The sequence below is a fragment of the Arachis hypogaea genome, chromosome 18, assembly GCF_003086295.3.
Source record: "Arachis hypogaea cultivar Tifrunner chromosome 18, arahy.Tifrunner.gnm2.J5K5, whole genome shotgun sequence".
Lineage (NCBI taxonomy): Eukaryota > Viridiplantae > Streptophyta > Magnoliopsida > Fabales > Fabaceae > Arachis > Arachis hypogaea.
This window is the reverse complement of record NC_092053.1, coordinates 427,303-448,918: the sequence shown is the minus strand read 5'-3', so window position 1 is coordinate 448,918 and position 21,616 is coordinate 427,303. Positions and strand designations below refer to the sequence as shown.

Here is a 21,616-nt window from a genome sequence, read left to right as displayed (position 1 = left end):
ATTCAGGGAAAGATTTAAAAATAGTAGGGACATTCTCATGATATAAATTAACAAAAGCACAATCCCATTTCTGAAATATCATCCTCAATATTTTCTTGAATTCAGATTCTCCATTTATTACTGAGTTTTTATGACACATTTATTAAACTTTTAGACCTTATACTTTGCAAATAGATGCTACTACTTTATTTGAATTTTAAGACTGACTATGTCTTCTAATTGCATGTAAAATTCTAGAATGATCAAACATCTAACCTAAAGAAAAAAGAAAAGAAAATGAAAATAAACGTGGTTGACTATTGAATTTTATATTTAGAGTCCCTTCAACAATAATAATATAAGAATAAATATCAAGGCCACCTACACATAAATAAAATACTAAAATAATACAATATCATGTAAAGTTTTTTTTTTTTAAATATATCAAACAGGTAATATAAGATTCTAAACACACAATTAAGAACTTGATTAGAAGCTCCTAAATCAGACATCTTATTCCTAATGAAATTTCATGTTTTGCTTATGGTTATGGCCTTTGATTTTGTCAAACTTGCAAACTGGATTGTTTCTCAGTCTACAGCTGTTTCCATGCGTGATGCAGCCATAAATATATACCTTTTTTGGACTTATGACTCAGTCGACCATATTAACGTGTTGAACAGATCCATGGAAGTCTCGAGTTTCTGATCCATACAACTACAACTTGCAAACTAAGTTATGCTCAAGACGTCAAAAGGAATTCATATAATATTATTGTGAACTATTATTATATCAATAATAATATCGTTAACACTTGCAAATAAAAATACTTCAGCATTTCTTTTCCCTCAATATTTGGTCAAGATTCAGCATGAATCAATTCAAAATGATCAAACTGTAAGTTAATTCACAAGTTGTTACAATTGTTTGTGTCTACAGGGTTGAGTTTTACAATTCAACTTTTCCCAAGCTCCAGGAGTTTAGGTGACTCTCTACCCTGCTTACAATAATCTAATGCATATGACAAAATCCCCTCAGCCATTCCTACCATATTTGTGCCTTTACATTCACTATTAGCAGGTTGTAACAAAATTTTGAATGTCACGGAAGTTCACGTTTGTTCTTCTCATCCTCGTACACAGATGCCCTTCCCCTTCGTCCTATTACAAATGCTTCTGGGGAGGTGTTCTCATTGGGCATATTCAAACCCTGATATGATCGCTTTGCTAAAAACTCTGCCCCTGACCTAGCACCACTATGGACTAGAGAATTACAATTATCCCGCAATTGCAGCGCCTTCTCAGTCGAATTAACTAAAGCAAGAGCCTCTCTTTCTCTTTCTTCCTCAACATGTTCTAGTGAAATAACATTGGATGGTTAGGGGGAAAAAATGAGCATGTAGGGTCTAGTCTGAAAATTACTTTTCTAACTTACCAACATAATGCAAACAAAAAAAAAGGGAATAAGAAAAATGAAAAAACCCATAAAACTTCTACATTTTTTCTCTCTTCATTGGAAGTAGAAAACATGAGCCACTTTACCAGCTGGAGTTTTAAATTATAAGCAAATTTTCAAACAAGACATTAGTCTGTACAATCAAGCAGCTGGGTTTGTGTTATCATCAGTGGGCTATGAATGGAAGATGATAATTTGAATGTCATGAAACCACAAAAATCCCAAGGTGCTTAGATGTAATACAGAATAAAAACTACCTTGATTATCCAAATCTTCCACGTAGCCACCCTGAAAGAATGAAAATCGTGCTTCTTTCTCCTGGTTTTGGACTTCTACGTGAGGCAAATTAATCAGATTGCCAAATTCCATCACATAAGCTCCTGTCCACTGACTTCCCCTGAAAACAGAATAACACAGTAACATAAAAAATAAGAAATGTATGTCATACATGTAAAGCTTGAAGAAAAATAATATTAATATGCACCCATCAGTATAAGTGGATTGTAAAATGAGTGATATCTTTTTTCTTTCTTAGTGGGAATTTCTGATATTTAAGCGGATTAAGATAGACGATGATGGGGCTACCTGCTGAAAGCTATCGTTGCTTCGAATGGAGTAATAACTGGTGCTAGATACTCTTTGCTATCCAGCAGAGCCGTTTGAGCACAAGAGACGTATACGAAAACATCACACTGATAAAAATTTCAAGCTCTGTTAGCAAGTTCTGAGCCAAAAAGTCAGACTGCAGTACATGGCAATAGTGAATCAAACTTCACCTCAGGAAAGTTGGCTAGTTTGGCGGGGTTTGGTCTTCCCATAACCAAAGTATAGGCCCTTTTTCCTGCCCCAGTAATGAGCTCCATCATCTGATTTATTATGTGTAGATAGCCAGCTGCATCAATATTCAAGAAAAATAACGTAACTCAATGCAGGATCATATTCTTCTCATTTTATTCAAGGTTTACTTGACAATTTGGAATTTTACTTAACTAGATACAAATATATTAATCTTCTATCTTAACTAGATACAAATATATTACTCTTCTATCCAATCATATTAGCAAAACCATGCAAGAAAAACCAAAGTTTAAACAGTAAACATACCAACAGCAAGAGTTCCAACCAAAATCCCAACAATATTAGCATCCTTAGACCTCTCAACCAGGTAGTATCTGCATGGTCATCACCTGAACTTGGTAAATTTTGAAAGGCTCAAGGAGGTATACCCAAATGACTGGTTTGTTTATGTTGAGATACATACCTACGCTTAAGAATCCTCCTTTGTTGTGACAAGTCTGTCATCACTTGGTTTTCTGTTGCATCATATCTGACTAAAAACAATATCATGAAACTTAGAGAGAGAGAGAGAGAGAGAGAGAGAGAGAGAGAGAGAGAGAGAGAGAGGGAGGCAGGGGGGCGGAGGAAGAAGCCCAAGAACTTATAGTAGACAAGAAGTCAAGCTGGATTCAAATTTTATGCGAGCTAGATGCGTGATAGAGTAAGTTATTCACCTATTTCACAGACATTGAACGTGAGCACAATATTTGCAAAAGCTGAATTATCAATTCCAATCCAAAAGAGCAAGTAGTCATCTATGCTTTGTCCATCAGGTAGTTTCCAAATCAATCCTCCCATGCTATATGTAGTCCCACTATCCCCATTGATTGTAGAGGTATTACTACAATCACTAGCTGGTTCCAAGACCCCATTTATTTTTGTAATATCTTTTGATGGAAGCATAAAAGAAGATGGAACATCTGCAAAGTGAACTTTTAAAATTGATGATTCTTGCAGTGACTGTCTTATCTGTTGTATTGAATGTGCATATTCCAGCCCATATAGAACCTGTATTTCAAATGGGACAAAATGGTTAAATGCATATGTATAAATGTCTGAAAGTTATTCTGGAAGAAATTATACTGGAAGTCCAACTTATAAATGATCATATATCATTGGAGCAAGTTTACATCTATTTCATTTTCCATACATTACAAATCAGTTATTCTCTCTCTTTTTCTTTTCTTATTTCTTTTTTTTAGTGAAAGAAACCATAAATGTTAAACAATTACTTATACCAAGACAGGCTTGCTATTGGTCATGGCATATTTTGAAATACTTTCAGCACAATCAGCTGTGGAAATGGAAGCCTTTCCATAAACAAAATATGCCGGTAAAGTTGTTGTCCTGCAGAAAAAAGTAGGAATTAAATGGAAGCACACAAGTAGAATCTCAATCTTTATAGCAGCATGAAGAATTAAATTATGAAACCCCTTGCTATAGTGACCATAAGTACTCAAGAAACATTTTGAATCAGAGAAACATAGCAACTGGGAATTATGCATTTGGCATAACACTCTGTATAACAGATTAGATGACTTGGATGTATCATAAAAAATGGTTATAAACTTATAATCATATCAGATTCATCACAACAATTAAAGATGAAAAAATATAAAGGATTCATGTAACATGCCCAATTCTTTTTCCTTTCAAAAAGCCTGTTTTAGAAGTACTCACGGACTAAAACATGTATGTCCATAATGTATGACAACATCAGCGTTGATGTGTGATGCTCCGACTTCATCAACACAACAGCTGCCATAGGTGGTATCTGCCATCACAAACAGTCCAATGTTTGTCTCATTCCAATTTCCTGTGACACTAGGTTGGGTCAACGATTGTAGTCTCTTGCGTAGAGCCGCAACCACTTTTGTTGAATCTTTTAGGAGATGATCTGGAAACTAAAGTTCTTAAAGGACTGTTAGTCAGTTACACATAAAACTTCAAATTCTGTTGATGGGGAGTGGGTTAGTTTTCATAAATAGCCGAAGACCAAACAGACAATATTTTCAGTTGTTTTGCATGGAAAACTACATGGTACTTTTGAATTTTATAGCTACTCAAATAATTGTGCTATTTTCCGGTTTCTCAGTTGTGGGGTCTAAACTCTTAAAATATAAAAGAAACTCAAAGGAAGTGAAAAAGTCAGGAAGAGAATCTTACTTGTAAAGCAACTCTGGTGAAGTTGTGAATGTGAATGAAGTTGGCAGTGGCAGCAATATCATACTTGGATTCAAAATCCATGGCTTACACACCAAAACCACTCAAATAACAAGCTCTTAACTTTCCTGCTCTGCAACAGAATTAATAATTGAGGCACTAACCGCTACAAAATATGCCAAAAAGCAACTCTTTTAGGTTTTGTGTTGGATTTGATGAGTGGAAATTGGTGTAGTGAATGAATGAGCTGATTTTGTTAGCTCTATAACCGTAGTTATCAGAACCGAACTGGTAATTGACTTAGTCAATTGGGTCATTGGTTCAACCAGTGGATTGCTGATTCACCCACTTGACTCGGTCATAATTAAATAAAAATGTAAAATTATAAAAATAAAATTAAAATCAAAAGTTAAAACCTATAATGCATGTCTTCACAAACATTAATAATAATCAAGTATCAATTTTTAGACATAACTAATTATGCAAAAAGAGATAATAAACTAATCACTAGTACAAAATAATTTTTCAATTTAGATGAACAAGAGAGAGAGCAAAAAATAACACAATCAGTAAATCAAATTCAAGGAGTGATCTCAAAGTTGGCATCTATATCTTCCTAGGACAAATTTGAAGCTTGATCAACATTTCCTTCATTTTGATTTGCATCTATATCTAGATTTGTCTATTTTTCACAAATCAATACCAAGAATAATTCATAATAGCAACTGAGCTGTGATGAAGACATCTTTAATATTCTAGCAAAACAAAAAAAAGAGGGCATGGGAACAACAATTTAACTGAACAATTTTATTCTGAGTTGCAGAGAACATGAACCTCATTTTCAACAATAATAATTTTTAGCAACAAAAGATTTAGCTCAAGATGATTTACAGATATACACAGCAACAAAAAATTTAGCCAAGTGGTTATTTTCAAACTCCGGTTATGATAATCAGTAACAAATTCAACCCTGATGATTTTCAGCAACAAAAGAATTAGTTCAGTGATATTTTCAGCAACAAATTCAACTTTTAGCAACAAAATCAAGGTGCAGTGATGAATTACAGCAACAAAAAATTTAGCTAGGTCATTCTTTCAACAAGCCAGCAACAGATTCAAGGTTATAGTCAGTAAAAAATTCAGCTCAGTGATGATTTTCAGCAACAAAAAAAATTAGCTCAGGAATATTTTCGGCAACAAATTCAACTTTCAGCAACAAAATCAAGGTGCAGAGATGAATTACGGAACAAAATTGAGCAAGAAAGAACAGGGAATTTGTTGTAACTCACCAAATCGGGGACCACCTGCTGAAGCTGACCGCGAGGCTCGAAGCAAGAAGACGACAACGACGATCAGCCCCGGAACGTGCTGCTTCTTCCACCGGCGAAGCACGCGACTTAGTGCACCGGGACCTGCTGCTTCTGCCGCCTGCGACGCACGCGATTGAGTGCCCCGGGACCTGTTGCTTCTGCCGCCGGCGACGACGAGAGCAGGGAAGTCGCGCGCTGACTGCGAGACGGTGACGAGACAGAGAGCGACGACGAGCTTGAGCGCGAGACCGGAGACGAGAGAGCTTGAGTGCGAGAGCGACAGTGAGAGCGTGACGAGAGGAAGAGGAAGGAGACGTTCACTAAGCAGATTAGGGTTTTGGCTTTCCTTTTACTAGAACGACGTCGAGGGCAACTGCTTCTTCGCGGGCAAAGGAGGTGGTGGTATACCGGCTGTGGTGGTAGACCCGAAAAGAAGGGATGAGAAATATTGGGTCGGGTTTGATGGGCCCATTTCATATTGATTAGGCATCACGGGCTTTTAAATCCCTGTTGCTACAATGGGCCGTATAAACCAAAGCCCAAATCTAATGAACATCACAAATACACAAGGTTCCCGAAATTTTCTTTAGTTTTGACTTTTATAAGATAATCTTCATACCAATTTTGACTTACCTACTCATCTCTGAAGCAAGCAAGTCTCTTAGCTAATCAATTTTTTTTTTTTTTAATTTCGGCTGCTTTTTTTAATGTGATTTATTAGTTCATTCTACTAATTACTAAGTGACAGGTAATCATGCATATTCATGCTATGCTATAATATTAGGAACTTAATAAAAACTAGAATAATTGACTTAATTCTGAGAATAACAGATATACACAATAAGCACCTATAAGCCTTGTACCTAATAAAATCAGAAATTAGATCACAACATGTCAAGTGGAATCATAATTATTAATTAACATCCATTAGCTTAGAAGAATACTCTACTGTTAAAAAAAAGAGTAAATAACCAAAAGAAATTTTCATCCCAAAAAGAAAAGAAAAGCAAGGAAGCTAGGAACTGTAAAACAGATGATACAAGTAAAAAAATATTAAACAACAAAAAATAAGGAAAAGAAAATTGAAGTAATTGAAAATTATTAGATGGTGGTGGATAAATAATGACGGAGCATGGGCAAATAATTCTTCGTCGTTGGCAGAGAAGAGAGAAGAAAGAAGAATCCAAAACGCTATCGCCTTCGCCAATCGCCACTTCAGAAAAGGAGGCTATCAGTTTCAGCAAACAAGGGAACACATGTACCAAAACAAAAAAAGGTTCAATTCTTTTTCTTCTCTCTCTCTCTCTCTCTCTTCACTCTTGCTTTGATTCTACCTCATCGTTGATCGTTCTTTTTAATATTAGTTTTACCTTTTGCCTTCGTAGTTTTCAGTATCGCTCTCCGGTTTTTCGCTACCTGAAAGGAATTGGGTTCGACTTCTCCATTTCCCCCCGAATTCTTCACAGCTGAGCTGATCTCACTAGGGTTTTTGAGGGGTCTTTAAGACACTGCACGCATATGGGGTATGTTTCTGAATCCAATCCTATCCACTGAAATTTAGCTCCTTCTATTTCTAACTTTTTAGCAAATTTGCGATTTATTCTTTTATCGGTATCGATAATTTCGCTTGTTTGGACCGATAAGTCTTAATCATGTATGGTGATAGTTTGGGACTTAGGATAATATTGAAATTAATGTTTTTGAGCTTTCTTTCTTTCTTTCTTTCTTTTTCCCAGTGATTTGTCTTTGTTTTATACTTATTGTTGTCTGCAAAAAATAAATTGATAAAAAGGAATCACTAGGACTGAGCTCAGCATTACTCTATATCCATGAGGTTGCATATGAGAAGCGCTTCATATTCCTTTTCTTTACCCCAATAGATTCGATCATTATACAACTATCTTAATCTTCTAAATTGAGGTGACGTGTATACTCTGCTTCTAGCTAGTTCTTTTTTTGGTGGGGGGGGGGGGGGGGGGGGATCTGTTGGACCTGGTGTTGATTGGCATTCCTAACTTTGAGCTACTTTCTGCTAGTGTTGTGACAACGAAACTGCTTTGTGTCATTTGTTGAAATTTAGAAATCATAGTTTTCTACTGGAGTGGAGTGAGGAATACATCAAAAGGGTCCATGGCTGATTCATTTAATTATTGCATAGCAATTCATGTAGCCGACCCCACTTAGTGGGACAAGGCTTTGTTGTTGTTTGTTTTAGCAATTGATGTTATGAGTGGAAAATATTGTTACTTCATTTTTGTTAGCTTGGATATATCCGTAGTTTATGTTGCTTATCTGTTGGGGGAGAAATTGTGTGATAACCAATTAATCACGTAACAAAAACTTACAGCTGAAGCGTGCGTCAATCTATTTGTTGGTACTGATTTGTTGTATATGAATCCACGGTTGCTGGTTTAACAATCATATGATTATATTGTGATGCATAATCGAATTTAATGTGATTGTAACAGAGCAGTGCTTGTCTTGGACGATATAAGCAGCCCACATTAATCAGTTCTGTGGATGTGCCACCAAAAGGATTGACAAAGCAAGGTAAGCCGGTGAAGAAACCTAGCACATCAGAAGATTTCTGGACCACCAGCACGTATGATATGGACAACAGTGCTGTTCAGTCACAAGGAAGCATCTCATCAACCAGTGTAACAAACCAAGCTGCAGATCCTGGCAACCCTGCTGAATTTGTGAATCATGGTATCTTCTATTTTTAAACTGTGTATTTAGATAATTAACAGAAAAATTTTTTTTTTGGATTAACTATGAATTTGAAATTTAAGACGAATAATATGACTTTGGACAATAAAAAATTAAAGCATTCTGGGTTGATTGATTGGCCTTCTTTACAACACGACATGATTTTAGGGGTGGTTCTCTCTTTACGGGGCTATAATGATGGTAATATAAAACTGATGTCTCTGTAACTAGCTACTGCATACTTCTCACTTTTTTGTTATATTTTGCTGATCCTCCTGGGTGTTGCCAAGTTGTATCTGCTCCATCTTGAAGCTAATATATGAGCCATTTTTAGTACCAAGGCTCATGGCGATTCAGTTGAGCTCTCTCCTTGTTCTGACTTTATTGAGATGCCTTGGTCGCTTTCCTTTTGGGGATTTTATTATTAGATAACACATTTTTTACTTAATTTGAAGTAATCTCTCAGATTTCTGGTTCTATGCATGTTCTCGATGCGATTCTTTGGGTAATCCAATCTTCTATCTGGTATAGATGGGTCGTCTTTGCATCTGCAACTGGTCTTCATGGATATTTTGGCCAGTTTTTCATTGGGTTTTTTCATTTTGATTTTCCATCTCCCTAGTCCCTATATTAAGTTGTAGTACATCGGGTTTTGAAAGATGTGGGAGCTGTGATTCTCAAATTGGCTAAGAAGGGAAAGAAAAAGAAATTAATATGAGAAATATTTTGCAGGTCTTATTCTCTGGAATCAGACTCGACAACGTTGGATTGGAAATAAGAAATCTGAGAACCAAGCACAACAATTGCGAGAACCCAAATTGAGGTAAATTATCTTGTTTGATTAGTTTTGTTCCAAGGCTTGTTTTCTTCTTATCTTGGTTCTTTAGACTGAAAACTAGTAGAGTTTGATCAACTGATCAATGCATTTCCATCTGTTGCTGATGAGAATATCCATTCATGGGTTACAGTTGGAATGCAACGTATGAAAGTTTATTGGGGAGTAACAAGCCGTTCCCCCAGCCTATCCCTCTTGCGGTAAGCATTTAGTTCCTGGTCATCACAAAGTTGAAGCTAAAAATAGTTATATGATCATGTCCGGATGAAAAACATGTTATCTGATTATTTGTTTATATTAAAAAAATGTTGTTAGGAAATGGTAGATTTTCTTGTGGACATTTGGGAACAAGAGGGCCTCTATGACTGACCCCTACAAGGTTGATGAAGGATTGCTATTTGCTTAGATACCGGAAATAATTTTAGTTCTTGCTTCTCTGGTAAGAGGAAGAAGATTGGGCATACTGCACTTTGTATATCATTTATAACGTTATTTGTGTCACTTGACAATGAAGGAAAAGTTTCTCTCGGCAGGCCTAGCCATGACATAATTGTATTATAATTTTATTTTATTTTATTGATGGCCCTTTCTCTCTAGAAGCTAGTTTTGCCAAATTTTATTTTATTTTTCTTGAGAAATGATGAAACTTGGGATTTCACGTATGTTTGGGTATGATCATTCATTTCAATCATGCTTAGAGAAGTACTGCAACAAAGCCTTGTCGGGTTATTATCGATTATTTATTCAATGGGAAAATACTGCCTTCTTTTTTTCGCTTATATTTAATACCTTTTTTTTTAAACGTGTTTGGATTGGCAGTTTATTTAGGGTCTCCCCGGTGGTAAAAAAAACTGGATAGTTTATCATTCATTGCTCTCTCTCTCTCTCCTATCATTGCTCTCTCTCTTCTATTTAATTTTGGACTCACTTATAGAATTAAAGGTAAAAGATCATACTTTATTCTCTTAAGTGTTCAAAAAAATGGAGAGGATCTATTTCCTTCGTTTAGAAATTAGCATGATGCAATTTGAAGTCGTAGAACTTTTGATACTCCCAACAAAAAAGGAAAAGTTTGGTAATCAAAAAATTTTAGCAACTAAAATTTATTTTATTTAACATTTATTAATTGTCGGCAACAATCAAGTATAATGAAATGATTTAAGGATATAAGATGATTCGAACATTGATTGGAGATAGCAGTTACAAGTGTTGAGGAAGTATTAGAACTTGTATTTAAATACGTATACTAAAAGTGTTTGTCCCAATTGATAATAAAGGTTGGGTTTGTCCACATGAGAGGTGGAGTGTACTGTTTGCAAAGTTTACAAGGAAGGGACCCACTAAGGTAGACAGCGTCCTCGTTGTGAGAGATATGAATGAGACTCGATCTACTTACTATCAGTAGGTGGTGGGGAAATGGACTGGACAATGAGAAGATCAGTGACAATCTCAGATCTGAAAAGTGTACGGCTCAGATGACGTTGCCGTAATGATATAAACAGTTACGTTCCTCTGCACTCTCTTTTCTCTCCTAATCCAAGCTAACGTCTTATCATTGCCCATTTCTATTTTCCCGTACATCCCCCCATGCATGCGCATCTTGCATCTCACCAAAATAGTAATCAACTCTCCAAGGTGAAAACCACAGTCACATTGGCCCCCTCTCCCTCTTTTGCCACATTCTCCAAATTCAAAAATAGTATACATCTCATAACATCATATTGCAATGCAATTTCTCTAATTATATTTATTTAGCCAAAAACCTACAAAAAAAAGAGTGGTGCTGATGCATGTCCTTCCCATGTGATGATAAAGAGAAATTAGGTAAAAGTTGAAGTTAAAAACTGCAAATGGATTCAACTTTTCGGCTTGGCGTTATGGCGTAGATAGAGTAAGCTAACTTTGAAGGCTTAATCTGCTGAAAAGCCTTCCTGTGTCAGCGCAGATCAACAGTGAATCTCATCACCATGTTACATCTAGAAGCATATTTTCTATTACTATCAAACTATTCTCATATTTAACTAAGCACATGCAAATTGTCACTTTTTAATTTGAATATGGAAACAAAAGTAATGTTGGACTCGGATATAGAGAATACAGATGCTCCACAGCCATGTGGTGTCAGTGAAATAGAACTCGGACCATGCGAGTTCTCCATTAATAAAAAAATTGAAAACAATAAATAACTCGAAGGGTCCGTTTTCTAGTTTCCAAAATTCATATTTGCCCAACCATGAGTCGGACCATGCGATTTCTTAAGCAAAATGATGTTATGTTTCTTAAATATTAGTGTAGTGAACGGAATAAAAGTCATAAATGAGAATTAGAAATCTGGTAAAACAAGGATATAGATATGCAATTATAGAGAAAGATGTATTATTATGGAAGTTATATATTTAGCTACAGAGTGCAGCAGAGTTTTGCTAACAAAGTACAGTACTATGAAATGGTAAAATGTTGGGCTTCATTTGACCGGAGCAAAGCAAAAATGAAAAGAGTGTTTGTAAGCATTGAATGCAGCAATTAATTAAGCAAAGGGAAAGTTAAAGATGGGCAATGGTTATGGATGAGAACAATAGGCTGAGATTCCCAAGGAAATAGGGATGGTTGGGATCACATACTCTGGTTTGGTGTGTCCCCAGTCAGAACCACTACTATTCACCAACAATCCAAAGTCAGATTCACCAGTTCCCCAAAATGAAAGCAAAGAAAAGAAAATAGCACATATTTCACTGTGTGTGTGGAATTCCATTTTTATTGGTTTGACAAGCTATGAAGGCAGATCATTGTCTCTCTCACAGGAAACATCTCTCCTAATACTAGTAAGCCCCTCCCCAAAATTATTATTTTTTTCAACCAAAGGAATCACTTTCTATTCCTTTCTCAAACACATACATTCATTCACAAATTAAAATACACACACTATACTCCTTCCTTCCACTGTGACTTACATCACTCACTCTTTCCCTTCAATTCCCTTCCATAATACATGGCTCCACATGGATTCAAACTTGCAATATTCTTCACTGTGGCTTTCATTTTTTCCCTCACTCTTCTACTTCCCATATCAGGTAAAAAACCTCCCTCAAAGCCAGCTACCCATATATGGAAAATGTAACTAGCTACCCTTTGATTTGATGATTATGTATATTAGTGCATGCGTCTCTACATTGATTCAGGTGATGCAGGAGGTAGATCATTGTTGGGCGAGGACGAAAGCAATAATAAGGCGGTGATAGGGTCAAGGCCTCCGGCATGTGTAGACAAGTGCATGAAGTGCAGGCCATGCATGGCTACGGTCATTGTTCCCAACCACAGAAGGAGTAAGGGTCTCTTCAAACACGACGATAATAAGGATGACAGCTATTACCTCCTTTCATGGCGATGCACATGCGGCAATAAGCTCTTCCACCCTTAATAATCCCCATTTCCTGCACCTTCATTCTATATAATACTAGTGCTTGCTTACGCACACTTCATCCATCTCTCATCTCTCACTCTCTATGTCTTGTGTGTGTGTATATGAATATCATGACCATATAATCAATTAAATTAATGTGATGATGATTTTGATTAGTCAACTAATTACACCAGTTTGTTACTCATGCTGCGCTACTTAGTTTTCTATATCCTCATTCCAGTTAGTTGATTCATCAAGTCTGCTTTTCCACTACTCGCATGCATGCATGATGCATCACTGTTTCAAGTCTAGATTAGATGTAATTTGGGAGGTTTATTTGATTTAATTGTATTTAAGACTAATGATTTAATTTACATATCGAGAATAGAGTTTGATCCAATTCCGAATGAGTCCATACTTAATGATGCAGTGATACCTCTTATGCCACTATCTATTGTCAGAATCCAGAAATTTTTTAGGTGTTATGAGTATCTGAGGTTTTTTTTTTCCTGATCCTTTAATTAGTTTTTATTTTAAATTTATTATTCTTTTTAATTAATAAATAAAAATTAATCTCAATAAGTCAATTTAGTTCATATCATTAAAATAGAATAAAAAATAGGATTATATTAGATAATCAATCACTTTCTTAAATAATATGAACAACCACTAATCAAATAAAAACATAGTATATTTTTAAATTATTCATCTAAATTTTAATATTAAAATATATCTATTATTCATATTATTTAATATTTCCATTCTCTACTTATACTTTTTCTAAAAAATAATACAGGAAAAAGATACTTATTTAATCCAAAAGAACACGCAAAATTTTTTTCGTCTGAATCATCTTTTTCTCTTTTTTTTTTTCATTTTATTTTTGGGTATATTTTGTTTCACTTTTTACGTAATTGTGGATGATATTGGGCTAGATCACTAGATGGAAAGCTAATGGAGGCCCAATTATAAACTTGGGTTCGGTGAACCCATTTAGTGGAGTCTTACGTGGCGAATTTGATTCATGCATGAAGCACATTTGATATTTATGATTTTCTAGATCTAGTTGCTTATGGACAGTCAAATGTCTCTTTCTTATTAGTGAATATAGTTAAGTACGAACTTTTATTTGTTTATGTATTGTCTGGGCTTTGAAACCGTAAGGATCGGAATGATATTTTTGGTTTGGTGAAAAAACATTCACGCTTTTAAGAAGAAATAAGGATGGGAGAGTGCCAAGAGAACGGTTCCCATTTCGAAGTCCATCATTTTCATGGCTGTCACTTCTCTCAGGAGCTACCAATTCCTATCAATGAATATTGAATATACCACTCACCTTTTTTTTTTTCTTAGACAGTACTGCTCCAACACATGAACACAAGGATTTATACGATGTCACCTGGAACTGTCACATGACATGGGAATTATTAAACTACTCTTTTACCTTAGTCTATAACAACAATAAAGAAGTGTCGTAGCTCATAAATTCAATCCAACAGAATACATAAATTCAATTATAATTTTAGTCTTTATTATTTTATTTTATTTTATCTTTAGTTATTCTTATCTCATCTTATTTGTTTTTATCTTTCTTAGACTAATACTCTATATATATTTAATTTTATTTTCATAATTCAATTCAATTTAATCAATCAACCATCAATAAAAGTTCGCATTCTTTTCTATTCTTTAATTTTTGTAATTAAAAACATCTGTTATGGCTTATGGGATTGACGTGGGTAACTTACCATGTTGCTCGAGATATTTATTTTACTTGCTAGTGCCACGCCTCTGTCTCTGTCGCGTTATTTTTCTCCAGATGCTTCTTTTGTCCTCTAATTTTTGTTTTGTTCTGTTCTTGTTATCTTATCTTTTCTTTCATTACTCATCATTATCATAATAATAACCCCGCTCCAGTGTAATAATGTTGAAGTGTGTCCATCAATACTCAATCCCAACACAATGAAATGTTATTGTGTTACTTTATTGGCACCACTATATAATATATTCATCAATGCAGAATTATGAACAATACAAACTAGAGAATCATGGATTTATTATCATTGAGTCTGAGTTGATCGTGCATTCACGCTTAGTGAGTAGTGACAAGACAACAATATATAAGATATAAAAATATCGCATGTGTCTGTTTCCACTTTGCCACTCCAGTGTAGCTACCCTCTTTGGCTATCAAAGCTGTGGAATGTTGCAATCATAAGCAAATGCCGTATACAAACAAAATATATGCAGTTACTTCAGCATAGCCAAGCAGATTTTGCCGCATGGTTATTCACTATTGGAAAGAATAGAATGATGATGTTGACTCCATTTCTGTCACATGCAACAACAATTCTTGGCCGTAGAATTCAGCAGCCTTCAAACAAAACACAGTACATGGGAACAGGGTCCCAACAACTTGCACTCAACGTGTTCTTCTCTTACAGGTTTGTGCTCTCCAACTAGTATTGTCCTATGCTAATAATATAGAAAAAATTTTAAGTGTATCTGAGAATATCGGTATTCCAGTTATTTTAATAGTTGATTTTAATTAATATATATTATATATATTTTTTATAATTCAAATCAACGGTTAAAACAACTGAAACACCGATATTCTCGATATACTTAAAACTCTTCTAATAATATATATGCTGCATGATTCTGCTTTTGTAATGCTTCATTTCTGTCACTCACTTCCACTCTTCCAATTATATACCTTGAACTACTTCTTCTTTCTCTCATTGTCTTCTGTGTTTGTTTCTCTAAACAGCAAAACAATGTTACTAAGAAGCTCCTCCGCACCAATACCAACCTCGTTCATACCCCATTCTAGGGAACCATCCTCCCCTGAAGCAGAAAGGGTTCTTCAATTTTCTAGAACAAGATCGTTTGCCAGTCCAAGACAAAACTTGCCTGACTCATCAGATCATCAAAGCCCAACAAAGCATAACGACAACAAGAGTTGCATACCACGTAGTAACGTGCTCAAGAGTCAGCATGGTACCAAGATCAAAGAAAGTGACCAAGTGATGACTCACACAACAAAAGGGAAACCTTCAATCAGAGAACTCTTCTCAGTCTCAGGTTTAGATAGGCAAGTCCTAGTAGAATATGATGAAGATGGTGGTGAAGAGAAGGAGAGAGGTAATAGGGGATTGCAGACTTTAGTTGTTGGTGGTGGGATGGGGAGTAATGGTGGCAAGATATGTGGTGGCAGTGGAAGAGTCCCAGATGGAAGTGGCTGGGAATCAGATAAGACTGATGCTTATTACCAAACCATGATTCAAGCTAACCCCAACAATGCGCTTCTGCTTGGAAATTATGCTAAGTTCTTAAAAGAGGTAAAGCTTGTTTTTTGAAACTTATCAATACATGGAAGATCTAAGAAAACTATTGTGCTCTGTCTTCTCTGTTTCTATGAATGGTTTACTGATATTCAATTTGCAAATATAGGTTCGTGGAGATTATCCTAAAGCCGAAGAATATCTTGAAAGAGCCATTTTGGCTAATCCTGGTGATGCAACTGTTTTGTCACTCTATGCCGATTTAATTTGGCAAATAGAGAAGGATGCTGATCGTGCTGAGGGCTATTTTGATCAAGCTGTTAAAAGCGCCCCTGATGATTGGTAAGATATATATTCATGGATCAAGATTTGGTTTTTGTTTCTTTTGTTAGCAAAGTGTTCGATATTATATGGTTTTCATTTTTATGCTGATATTTCTTATATGTTGATGAATCTGATGTGTAAACCTTAACTTATTTTCAGCTATGTCCTGGCTTCTTATGCTAAATTCCTTTGGGATGCTGAAGAGGAGGAAGATAAAGACCACCAACATCAAACTGATCACAGCAATGTCTTTCACGGAGCTAATGGCCAGCCTCATTTTAATGCATACCTCTCTGTCTCTGAGTGATGTTCCTATTATACTATGTAGTACCTAAGTGGGGTTGACTTTGCTGAGATGAGTGTCTGGTTGTAAATACCTTATGGCATAAATAAGAGAAGGCAACTTTTTATGTGTATGTGACAATGAGGCTTGCACTGTTGTAATTTGTATCCTTTGGTAATATGAAATTTTGGTAGATGCTAAGGAATAAAGAACAGTTCATGGATAATGTTCTTTTGATCAAGAACATCCATTGATCTGATTCTATGAAAACAAGTGATAAAACTAAAGAAAGGGAAACAAAGAAACATAAAAGTCAACAAGATACTCTTCCAATATAGGTGACAGGTTTTAATAATGGCATAAAACAACGGCTCCAAATGTATTAGGTGCTTGTTTATCTATAATGAATAATAGTCCTCCATGATTTCCTTTTTATCATTGTTAGTATTATTTATTTATTTCACATGTCAGGCTCATTGATAAAATGATAAGGTGAGGTGACATCTTGTTTGAGACTGAGTCCTTTTCAGAATGTCTATTCTCACCATTTGGCATGGACGTGATGAGAAACAGTATCATTCACAATTCATTATTCAGCTACAATTTGTTCAATGCAGGCAATCTATACTGATTCCAACACACTACTCTCTGATTTTGTCTCTTTCCATTTATGATCTTTTAGTATATCTGCACCTTCATTATTCATTTTCCTTCTTTTTCTGGCATATATGATATTGTTTACTTTCTGACCACAGACACAAAAAAAAAAAAAAAAAACACATGCTCCATGGAGACAAAAAATCTTGAGGACACTATAGTACAGAACAAAGCAGAACAACGTTTGTAACTAACAAGACTGAGATTTGTGTTTCTGTCTCAAATAAATTTCTCATCCGAATCAGGAAATAAGCAACACAATAGTCTATATACAACAAAATGCATTCTAGTTTAACAAAATTGATGGCTTTGGCAATCCAAGCTACAATATAATAACATTGTCATCATAAAAGATGTTACTTACTAGGCCAAAAGTAACAAGCAAAAGTGCAAGTTGACTTGAATATGATGGTGTTACCAAAAAGAAAAAAGAAAAGGAAAGTGTATCTATTCATCTCATCTTTATCATCATCTTGGTCCAGATAATTGAACACAAGAAAGTGGCACGTTACTATAGAAGCTTCCCTGTCCTGAAGAAGAAGCTTCTCCACTACTCATTTTCAGGAAGGCTGTGAAAGAACTAGACTGAGATAATGGTGGATCAGGTACAGGGCAGAGACCTTCAAGCATTTGAACTACCTTTGTCATGGAAGGTCTCAAACTGACATCATCTTGTATACACCATAGAGCAACTTTGAGAGCAATCATAGCCCTTTCATCCTTATCATCAATGTCTATCCTTTTGTCAATAACTTCTCTCAGTCTCCCTTCCTCCATCATTCTGAAGACATAAGAAGGAAAATGCACTTTCTCTGGGCCTTCCCACTGATCATAGTTCTTCCTTCCTCCAATAATCTCCAGCAAGACCATGCCATAGCTGAACACATCACTCTTCTCAGAAATTGCATAGTTAGTGATCCATTCTGGTGCTAGATACCCTCTTGTGCCCCTTAGAGTTGTAACCACATGGCTTTGTTCGCGGTTCATTAGCTTAGCCAGTCCGAAATCTGAAACTTTAGCAGTGAAATTATCATCAAGAAGAACATTCTGCGGCTTAATATCACAATGGACAATCTTCACCTCACACTCCTCATGAAGATAGGCCAATCCCTTGGCTGTGCCTATTGCAATGTTGAACCTTGTATCCCAAGTCAACAAGAAAGTGTTTTCACTGTTCTTGAAGATCCATTTGTCCAGAGAGCCCCTCCCCATGTATTCATAGACGAGAAGGCGATGAGGACCCTCAGCGCAGAAGCCTTTAAGCTTCACCAGATGAACATGATGAATGCTTCCAATTATAGACACTTCAGCCTTGAACTCTTTTGTCCCTTGTCCAAGACCTTCCAATTTTTTCACAGCCAACTGAGTTCCATCTTCAAGCACACCAAGATACACAGAGCCAAAACCTCCTTCACCAATTTTTGTGGAGAAATTCTTTGTCACCGTAGAGAGAGCAGCATAAGTAAATCGAGTAGGCATTCCAGAGAGACCATCCAAGAAATCATCCTCCTCCAATGTGTCTTGTTCATGCTTAACAAGATTCATCTTCTTGTTATAGTACCAGAACCCTGCCACAAGACTAACAATGACCAGAACTGTGAAGACTACTATGGCAACAATTAGCAGTATCCCATTCTTTTGCTTTTTGTGGTCATTTCCATCATCAATGGACACCTTCATATATGAAGTAAAACCGCCGGGACCCCCCTTGAATCGTTGGAAGCTTCCAGTCTGATCAAAATGAAAGCATCTCCCGGTGCTGTTTTCAAAGAAAAGCACAAGGCAAGAGCAGTTTCCCAAACAAGCTTCTTTGCAGGCATTCAGGTTTGATTTTGAAACCGGTGCAACATAATCAAGTGCAAAATAGTCAAGCTTCTCACCAACATATAGAAGTTCCGTAGAAGTCCTAGAACAAGTTGAGATATTAGGTGGCTTGCAGTTAAAGCGAGATTTGAGAAGTGCAGGGCATTCACACCAGTTCTCAAAGAAACAAACATTGTAAGGATCACAAGGCTCAGGAATGCCACAAGGGTCTTGTGGTATTTTTGTTGCCTCAGATGTAGCACCCTTCCCTTTGCTAAGATCATAGAAAGAGATGGCACCTGTAGGGTCCAAAATAGCAACCCAAAATGAGTCAGGATCTGAATGGTCAGAGAAAACAGTTCTCCCCAGCAAATCCCCATTCTTGTCATAGAAATTCCATGAATTGGACACCAGAGAAGCAGAATGAATCTTGCCACTGAAATTCTTTTGGCTTGACCAGTATTGTTGTGGGGGCTCAAATCCTGCATAGAGAACCAAATCACCTGCCTTGTAAGCAAGAAAATGGAACAAGTTGTTGCGGTTGGGAAAGGTTTTTAGTGTCATTCCTTCCACAAAGGTTTGACCAGGCAAAAGAGTATCAGTGGGATGGTGAAAACTCTGCCAAATGGATGTCCCATTTTCCCCAATCAACACCAAATTCCCTGAGTCCTGCAACTCCATGGATCTTACTCTTTGTCCTGTTGTGTTTGTTGACCAAACCACACCGTTGCCACCCTCCAAATATGCATTCCCGCTATGTTCTAACACAAATCTATTAGAATTCCTAACAAGTAAGCCTCTGTTGGCAGTCCAAACCACTTTGTAGCTACTCAGGTGAAGGACTACTAGAACAAACAAGGAAACATCAAGGGTACCAAAGAATCCAAAGGCGAAAGCCGAGTTGTTGGATAGTAAGAACATTCCATTATAATCGTCCCAATCCAGCTTAGATGCACTGAAGCCAGGATATATCTTCTGAATGTGCTGTTCTTTACTCAAGCAGGTTGTGGACAGAAGCAGCACACACAAAAACAAGGCTCCACATTTCAACAGCCCCATGATTTGATCGCTGCAATAATAAACACTAGTTTTAATTTAATCACTACAACAATCCAGGAAGCCATAGACACGTTACATTGGCAGTACTAGCATACACGTAAAATGAGAGACTAAGACAAACCTTATTTTGCAGTAGCTGGCAGAAACGATGAAGCAGGCATGCTGTACCTTAAGAAGGGTTGTTGTAGCAGGATGAAACCAAAGGGGATGAAGGAAGAAAGGTTTGTGGATCTTGACAGGTTATGGAAGTTGTAAGGAGGAGACCGAACAAGTTGTATAGGACTTGATATGTTTGTGAAAAAGAACGAGACTTCATGTGTGAGGTGATGGTTATCAAGATAGTAGGGTCGCTATAGTTGCATTACGGTGCTGGACTTTAATTTCCCTGCTTTTGAGGTAAAATCAAAGTAACTAACATTAACATGTCTCTTTCGGGTCTTATTAACTACCTTTTAAAGTCCAGTTATGTTTTAGCAAATTCACTCTTAAGTCTTAACCACATTAAAGTGTGAGAAGTGTATGAAATTAGTCTAAAGAAAATAAGAAAGAGTGAGAAATTTATAAAATGAAAGATCGTTAACTTTACACTTAAGGTTTTGAGTTAGATGTGATGTCTTCTCATTTTGATAAGTAAAAAATGGTTCTACCTGAAAAAAATGAAAAGTTTGAGTTAGACATTATATATGGGGTTCTCATCATGCTAGCTGTCACAATAGTTTCCTTTTTCCACCAACTATATTTATTATCAATTACTCCCATTCTCAATTACTACTACAGACTACGGACTATAGTAGAGTACATTTTAGACTGATACAATTACTGCATGGTTCACTTACTATTTTATTTACTACACACAACTAACTCAAACAAGAAGGAAAGTAAATATCATTATTCATAAACGGAGTGGGGGGACGGGAAGTCAACGTTTGATTTAAAGTCATAACCACTAAAGTTATGGACTAATGGTGACTTGATTAGTTTTTATCTCAGAAAAGAAGAAATCAAAATAGTGGAATCCTTTATTGACTTGTTATTTTTTAGCAATTGACTGGACATATTAGACAAATTAAAGTTGGTTAAGGTAGTGTGGAAACTTGGAAGATTCTGGCGAGAAGTAAAGTTAGGCAAAAGGTGTGAAGTGACACATGAATTCAGCAGGCACAAGCGCTGATTATGGTGAAGCATTAGTCATGGCTTATTTATTTGTATCCATTTAAGTCCGAGATCATGAATGCGCCAGCGTGGAGTTCATGAAAGCTTTTCAAATCTGCAAAAAGTAATGTGAAAACAAGTGCTATGAATGTGAATAAGCTCCAAAAGGAGTTCAAGGTCAAAGTCAAAACGGGCCTGGTACCAATTTGAATTTTTCTGCATATGTTGGGCTGTTTATGATCCAATTCAGCCCATATTCTTCTGGCCAGTTTTGATTCAAAAAGCCCATAACTATTGGGTGTGTAGAAATCCATTCCTCTCAACAAGGGCAGTGCACACGTGACACGACTCTTCAGTATGACTTCC

General features: G+C 36.2%; 4 protein-coding genes across 9 annotated transcripts; 2 read left to right on the top strand and 2 right to left on the bottom strand.

Annotated features, from left to right (window-relative positions):
- Nucleotides 1–793: 793 nt before the first annotated feature.
- LOC112772105 (uncharacterized) lies at nt 794–6,648 on the bottom strand. 5 transcript variants are annotated; one of them, XM_025816982.3, is made up of 11 exons: nt 5,724–6,648; nt 4,438–4,600; nt 3,952–4,175; nt 3,510–3,618; nt 2,946–3,279; nt 2,696–2,765; nt 2,539–2,606; nt 2,211–2,326; nt 2,020–2,126; nt 1,692–1,831; nt 794–1,334 (listed from the first exon to the last, which is right to left on the bottom strand). In XM_025816982.3, exons 2-11 carry the CDS (start codon nt 4,516–4,518, stop codon nt 1,081–1,083), a joined length of 1,503 nt encoding a protein of 500 aa, XP_025672767.1. In that variant the 5' UTR covers nt 4,519–4,600; nt 5,724–6,648; the 3' UTR covers nt 794–1,080. The 5 variants fall into 5 exon arrangements, with proteins under 5 accessions (XP_025672767.1, XP_025672769.1, XP_025672766.1 ...); XM_025816984.3 differs by having other exon boundaries at nt 3,952–4,183; nt 4,438–4,567; XM_025816981.3 differs by having other exon boundaries at nt 4,438–4,567.
- Nucleotides 6,649–7,129: 481 nt separating this feature from the next.
- LOC112772106 (uncharacterized) lies at nt 7,130–10,067 on the top strand. Of its 2 annotated transcripts, none has more exons than XM_025816985.3 (5): nt 7,130–7,267; nt 8,218–8,453; nt 9,186–9,276; nt 9,422–9,488; nt 9,604–10,067. In XM_025816985.3, exons 1-5 carry the CDS (start codon nt 7,263–7,265, stop codon nt 9,655–9,657), a joined length of 453 nt encoding a protein of 150 aa, XP_025672770.1. In that variant the 5' UTR covers nt 7,130–7,262; the 3' UTR covers nt 9,658–10,067. The 2 variants fall into 2 exon arrangements, with proteins under 2 accessions (XP_025672770.1, XP_025672772.1); XM_025816987.3 differs by having other exon boundaries at nt 8,213–8,453.
- Nucleotides 10,068–15,155: 5,088 nt separating this feature from the next.
- On the top strand, nt 15,156–16,712 carry LOC112770671 (uncharacterized). The gene is made up of 3 exons (XM_025815008.2): nt 15,156–16,029; nt 16,142–16,314; nt 16,456–16,712. The coding sequence occupies exons 1-3, from the start codon at nt 15,337–15,339 to the stop codon at nt 16,601–16,603; spliced, it is 1,014 nt and encodes a 337-aa protein (XP_025670793.2). The 5' UTR covers nt 15,156–15,336; the 3' UTR covers nt 16,604–16,712.
- Nucleotides 16,713–17,419: 707 nt separating this feature from the next.
- On the bottom strand, nt 17,420–20,511 carry LOC112770670 (G-type lectin S-receptor-like serine/threonine-protein kinase SD2-5). Its single transcript, XM_025815007.3, has 2 exons — nt 20,220–20,511; nt 17,420–20,108 (listed from the first exon to the last, which is right to left on the bottom strand). The coding sequence occupies exon 2, from the start codon at nt 20,096–20,098 to the stop codon at nt 17,705–17,707; it is 2,394 nt and encodes a 797-aa protein (XP_025670792.1). The 5' UTR covers nt 20,099–20,108; nt 20,220–20,511; the 3' UTR covers nt 17,420–17,704.
- Nucleotides 20,512–21,616: the final 1,105 nt, after the last annotated feature.

Bases quoted from the DNA above. Each gene is read 5' to 3' on its own strand.
- LOC112772106 (XM_025816985.3), top strand. The intron at 8,454-9,185 runs GTATCTTCTATT...AATATTTTGCAG, and splicing joins TGCTGAATTTGTGAATCATG to GTCTTATTCTCTGGAATCAG. The intron at 9,277-9,421 runs GTAAATTATCTT...CATGGGTTACAG, and splicing joins TTGCGAGAACCCAAATTGAG to TTGGAATGCAACGTATGAAA.
- LOC112772105 (XM_025816982.3), bottom strand. From the start codon at position 4,518: ATGGATTTTGAATCCAAGTATGATATTGCTGCCACTGCCAACTTCATT. The intron at 1,832-2,019 runs GTAGCCCCATCA...TTCTGTTTTCAG, and splicing joins GCAACGATAGCTTTCAGCAG to GGGAAGTCAGTGGACAGGAG. The intron at 1,335-1,691 runs GTAGTTTTTATT...TTATTTCACTAG, and splicing joins GGAAGATTTGGATAATCAAG to AACATGTTGAGGAAGAAAGA.
- LOC112770670 (XM_025815007.3), bottom strand. From the start codon at position 20,098: ATGGGGCTGTTGAAATGTGGAGCCTTGTTTTTGTGTGTGCTGCTTCTG.
- LOC112770671 (XM_025815008.2), top strand. From the start codon at position 15,337: ATGCTGCATGATTCTGCTTTTGTAATGCTTCATTTCTGTCACTCACTT. The intron at 16,030-16,141 runs GTAAAGCTTGTT...TTGCAAATATAG, and splicing joins ATGCTAAGTTCTTAAAAGAG to GTTCGTGGAGATTATCCTAA. The intron at 16,315-16,455 runs GTAAGATATATA...ACTTATTTTCAG, and splicing joins AAAAGCGCCCCTGATGATTG to CTATGTCCTGGCTTCTTATG.